We start from the raw sequence: 6,000 nt of genomic DNA on the forward strand, positions 1-6,000 counted from the left end.
GATCAAAATATTTATAACAAAATTTACAAAGCATATACATATTTGATCATATTCTTTTTCGATAATTTGATCAAAATATTTTATAACAGTATGGCTAGAAAATCACTGAAAATACATCGTAATTAGGACTAAATTGACAACCGAATGGAATTAGCACGAGTCTTTTTTTTTCCTTGACCTGGGCTGTCCCGCGACCCCAAGGGCTTTCGAACTCGCAATCCTGAAATATTAAGCACTTTCTTAACCATTAGGACAAACTACTTTGGATTGGGATTAGTATGAGTCTCCAGACTGAGAATGAGGGGAGAAAAAAAAAAAGTATGCTTAGTAAAAGAAAAGGCACGATGTTGTGGTTGCAGTGCAGCCCATGGGAATGCCATCAGTTGCTCACATGAACATGATAGCTAAATTTTCTTCACCCAGCAATACCGAGAATATAACGGATGTACACCGAGAGACCAGAAGTAACCGATGTAACTACAACACGGGGATTTACTCTATTGTACAAACATCAAAATGAATTAGGACGGGCTAAAACGGAATCCTAACAGAACTCCTTCGGAGCCATAACTCGTACATAACCATGTAAAATGCATCGTAATCGACAGGGGAAAGGTGCCACTGGAAATGTCTCCGCACCTTCATTACATTTTCCTGTAATGTCAAGAATTGTTCCTGTTCTACTTCCTTGAGTATTCTCTTTAGCAATGGAATATCTAAAGTAGCAACGACTATCGAGAAGGTCTTCCAGTTCAAGACGTCTGTGAAAGGAAGGTCGTAGTGGTTGGCGATTATTACCGGGATGCAGCCATAGTACAGGGAATCTGCAATTCGGGCAGTGTTCACTTCATAACCTTTGACATGGAGGCAGAATTTGCTCCCGAGTAGCTCATCGGCGTAAGGAGTCTTCAGACGGCCATGGTGGGCAAAGATCTCTGTGTCGTTACTCCATGCTTGAAGAAGCTTCTCCCGTACTGGGGAGTTTACTCCCCCGGCAAAGAAGGCGAGCTTTTTCCTGCAGTTTAAAAGGCACAACAAGAGTTCAAAATCGAAGATCCATACGCCATCAAATGGCTTTTTTACAAGTGCTTGTATTTTATAAATAGAAATTTCCACCAAACTACCATTATCACCGATCAGCGCTAACGCTTCTCGCACAGATTGTTGGGTTTCAAGTACCTATTTTCATGCACTTTCTCCAAAGGTATTATCAGTTAATGAACCTTATAATAACATTCAGAATCAAATTATGAACCTAGTTTTTGAGAATAAATACTTGTGTAACAACACCGAACAATCCCTCATTCTTTCCCATGCAATCTTTTGATCGAAACAATAACTTCTTCATTTGCTTTAGACATAGCCGGACATCTGTGGTATATACACAAAAGAGAAAATGCAGAAACTGAAGATGCTAACCTTTTCAATGAAGTAAGATTGGGTGGATCCCCATGCCTCGGCCAAATTTGAGGCAGAGATGCATCCTTGTGAGCTATGTACCCGGAAATAAAATAGCTCGAGGAGCACACCACTTGAATGGCATTCCACCTCACCATATCCACTTTGTTCATCGCCGACCTCCCGACTGAATGACAGGCAGCATAAAAGTGGTCAGCCCCACCAGTGCGATTCCAATAAGGGTACTCATGACTGATGTTATAGATGTAGTCCTTGATAAAGTCCTGGATCCCTCCCACGCCGACCCTCTGGTCGTGCCTCAGCCTCGCGATGGAAAAAGGCATGTAGAAGAGATCAGCCCTCAAGGGATCCTTCGTGATGAAGTGGCTCTTCAAGAGGACCTTCTTGAAATAACTCTCGCTCGCGTAATTCCCGCCGGGCTCGAAGTCTACCGGCGCGAGGACGTTCCTGAAGGGATCATCCCGCCTGTGAGGGTAGATGTATATCCTAAAGCTCCGGTTCATCTGTTTATAGTCTTCGAGGAACTCGTCCCTGTCGTGGAACACATCAGTGTTATTCGCGTGGCTTCCTGAACCACAAAACACCAAAAAGAGCACCCATGAATTTCATCTTAGTACTCGCCTCCGGTTCCCAACCTCACCGAAAAAATTTTCGACACATATCAGACAAAAGCTAACAGGCTAGTCCCGCAAAATTCCGACTTTGCAGCTCGAGTAAGTATATGTTAAACACATCCGCGATGCACTTGGCGCATCACTTTCAAATTTTTGTTGACAGCAAAATTTCATGTCAGCGACGAATTTTTGCTGGTCGACAACAAACTCAAAGCCTTAAACCCAAAACCTCAAATTCCGTCGAAATCGGTTCAAGATTGCCGTCAAACATGCCGAAAATAAGCTGAAATTCCTCAATTCTACGAGCTCATGAGAGAAATTCATCAACAAAAGAAGCAAGATTTGTCCCCATTTATCCAATCAAACTGAGTAATCGAGAAATTTATTTCTCAGAGCTACTCGATCACTTACCATCTGAGGCCAACTGACCATTCCCATGCCGTTGACTCGCAATACCGGCCTCCCGTACAACTCTCAGCGGTGAAGAAACGCTCTGGTTCGCCGGGGGAGACGTGAAATTGGCTTGGGACCTGAGGTCGAGCGGGGGGCTCTGAACGCGGAGGCGATGCGTGGGGTGGTGATGGTGGTGGGAGAAGAGACTGGAGGTGGTGAAGACGTAGAAGAGGATGAGGAGGGAGGTGACGAGAGCTAGGGTCGAAGGAAGGAGGAAGAAGGAGAAGCCCCTCGCCGACGAGTGGGAGAAGCGGCGCTGAGTGTATTGGAGGAGCAGAGTTGTCCGGGCCATCCTCCTTCCATGACTCGCTGCAGAGCAGAGCCCAGGGAGAAGGGGGAAGGGGGAACGCGCGGCAGTGGCGGGGAGGAGAGTCGGGTCGGGTCGAGATTGGCATCCCGTTGGCAGAAATTGCCAATCGGGCGGCTTTCCACCATTTTTCTATTTCTTCTCTTTTGTTTTTATCTTTTTTTTAGTATATTCTTGTTTCTATCAGTTATTAATATTTTATAGGACAAATTATGTCTTTCATTTGCTAATAATGCGGGTTGGTATGTTTGATAATAAATGAAAATACTGTTTTTTTTTTCCATTGACCTTATATGGAAACTCTTTAAGTCAAGTTTAATACGTCGGAATATAATGAAAATGAATGCAATTGAATTTATAATATCAAATATAATTTTTTTGAGAGAGAAAAAATATTTTTCTAATTGAATTTGAAAATATGTATGAATGTAATAAACAAGACGAACTTACATATCAATATGTTAATTTATACAATACTAGAAGTTACGTTCGTGCCAAGATTACACATACTTTAAAAATATTATAATAATTTTAACTATTAAAACCAAGTCGTATTCCTGCTCTATGCGCAACTATGTATATATATATAACACCATGCGGCCATGCCTGCACATTATATAGTTTTATTATTATAAAATTTTAGGACGACTGTAATTTTTATAATAATTTAATAGATTGTAAAAATTAAAAGGACAAAGTGAGATTATTAAAAAAAAAACCAAAAAAACAAAAGAGAAGGTAAAAGCGAACGTGGGACAAGGAAAAGAGTAACAGCAAGAAGTGGAGAAGAGAGACAAAAAGTGTTTAATACTCAAATTATAATTTTATCCATTACTCTCATGTATGTATTTCTTTTTTTGGCCATCCGATAAAAGATAATTTAGGAAATTCACCAAAGTAACTGCTAAAGAGGAGACCGAGTCCTCCCTTTAAATTGGAAAAAAAAATCATTATAATGAAATACTCATCTATTTACATATATAAAATTGACTACACTATAATAAATCGGACTAGAATAGTAAAATGTCTTACTTTTTATACATTAATAAGTTAAATAAAAATTAATTAATAACACATATTATTATAACTAATAGTAGAAAGTATTACAATGAAGAATCTATTAATTCAAATCACTTATTTTTTACTTCAATAGTAAATAATCTCTTATAATTTTAGGAAATTAAGAACATAATGATTGTATAAATAAAAATTAAAGAATAATATAAATATTATTTTAATTACTAATAGAAAAAATAAAAATGAAGAAAATATTCAAAACCATATTAAAGAAGAATCACTTATTGTTATTTCAGTAGTATGTAAATACTCATAATGTTATGAAAATTAAGAATATCTATAATTTTATAAATTCAAACTTTATTAAATATTGTTTTAAAACTATATCTAATTTTATAAAAGCTCTTAAGTAAATTGGCATTGTTTGTTTATAGAGTCATACTCTACTCCGTTTAACTCAACTTTATTTTTCTCTCAACTCAATAACACAATTATTATTATTATTTTCTTCAGTTTAATAATAAATTATTTTACGTAATTTTTTTAACTATTATTACGATTAATTTTTTAATAGTAAATTCTCCTAATTATTCATTACTTTTTCCTCAATTCAACAACACAATCATTATTTTTTTCTTCTTCTTCAATGTAATAATAAATTCTCTCACATATTTTTCATTAATCATTATTACAAACTAATTTTTAATAATAAATTTTATCAACTGCTTTTGTCTTCATTCCTAGAGTTAAGTAGAATCATACTCTATTACGTTACCAAACGCCACCAAAGTCATTTCAGCTAAAATTATTCAAATTCATAAAATTTAATATATAATATTTTAGTGAGGATAGCACAAGAAATAGTGAAATACTGGATATATCTAAACACACATATATCTTAATGAATAGCAGTAGAAGGTTAAATTAAATAAGTTCAATTACAATCTAAGTTTTAAATAGTTTCAATTAAATTAAATATAGCTACATCACTCCCACCTAATCAACTGGGGGATCATCGAGAGAAAAAATCAATTAATAGATTAGAGAGTATATATGCCTTTATGGTCAATATTTTTTAGTGGTAAAATATTATATATATAATATATATTGAGAGAAATAAATTATGATCAATAAATGAAATTATTAATTGTAATATTAAAAATATTAATTTTCACTTCTGAATGCTAATTTCAACTCATAAAAGATATACTAAATAAAAAAATAGAGAAAATGATGAAATATATATTCTATTCGTTTCGTTTCGATTAATATATATTCTATTCCTTTAGATGAAATACCAATTCTGATCTCGTCAAAACTTATTTTGTGGACCAAACAACCCATTAATTTTATGTTGCGATTAGTCATTTCACATCTGTTGATTAGGCCATTAGAAATGTCAACTATTAAACAGCCACGATTTACTTACCAAAAAATAAATAAATAAACAACCACGACTTATGAAAATGAAATCTCCAAACTAACCTGGTTGTCGATTTCGCCGGCATCTATACGGGCCAAACTAATCCCTTATATCAGGAAAATGAATAGTTATGATAGTTACAGCGCCCATGCTGCCAAGAGAATCGACCTAGCCGAATTTGGAAGTAATGTCAAGTCTCCTCTACCACAAAGCAAAAGCAGTCCACCATACATTTGCGAATAATATATGACTAATTTGCGCCTGTTTTGTAATTTCAACGGTTGTAGGACCATCCCAATGTCAAATTATCGAGGGCTATCTCCTAATAAAGTACAGAACCACATTCTCGATAATTTGTAACTCAACGGTTCAAAGAAGCATATGATACACAAATTCTCATGATATGTGACAGTTTTAATCTCGTGATGATCCAGTAACTCGTAGAATATGTATTTGGAATTAATTCTGCCTGTTATTACTCTCATCCCGATTGACAATGAGGATCTTATTCACTATGACAAGATATTCTTGGTTCCATAATGGGAGAATCATTATCATCAGTCATGCTGCAAAAAAGCATGAGCCACCTAACACCCCCTGGTAGGGTGGAGCGGTGGGCACAGGTCTTTCAGCCCCCCTTCGTCCCACTGACTTGGAAGTTGCCTTAACTAACTCAAAAAAATATCCTCCCCGTTTCATTCTTGTTCTTTTCCATTTTTATTTTGGTCATGAACGGAGAAATTACGTCCAGAGAAATATTAAAAACG

At 36.0% G+C, this 6,000-nt stretch overlaps 1 protein-coding gene across 2 annotated transcripts; it reads right to left on the bottom strand.

Annotated features, from left to right (window-relative positions):
• Positions 1-398: 398 nt before the first annotated feature.
• Positions 399-2,918, bottom strand: LOC116206245 (probable glycosyltransferase At5g03795). Of its 2 annotated transcripts, none has more exons than XM_031539059.1 (3): positions 2,445-2,918; positions 1,420-1,950; positions 399-1,015 (listed from the first exon to the last, which is right to left on the bottom strand). In XM_031539059.1, the coding sequence occupies exons 1-3, from the start codon at positions 2,879-2,881 to the stop codon at positions 532-534; spliced, it is 1,452 nt and encodes a 483-aa protein (XP_031394919.1). In that variant the 5' UTR covers positions 2,882-2,918; the 3' UTR covers positions 399-531. The 2 variants fall into 2 exon arrangements, with proteins under 2 accessions (XP_031394919.1, XP_031394920.1); XM_031539060.1 differs by having other exon boundaries at positions 1,420-1,987; positions 2,445-2,894.
• Positions 2,919-6,000: the final 3,082 nt, after the last annotated feature.

This window comes from Punica granatum, chromosome 4 (assembly GCF_007655135.1).
Source record: "Punica granatum isolate Tunisia-2019 chromosome 4, ASM765513v2, whole genome shotgun sequence".
Classification (NCBI taxonomy): Eukaryota; Viridiplantae; Streptophyta; class Magnoliopsida; order Myrtales; family Lythraceae; genus Punica; species Punica granatum.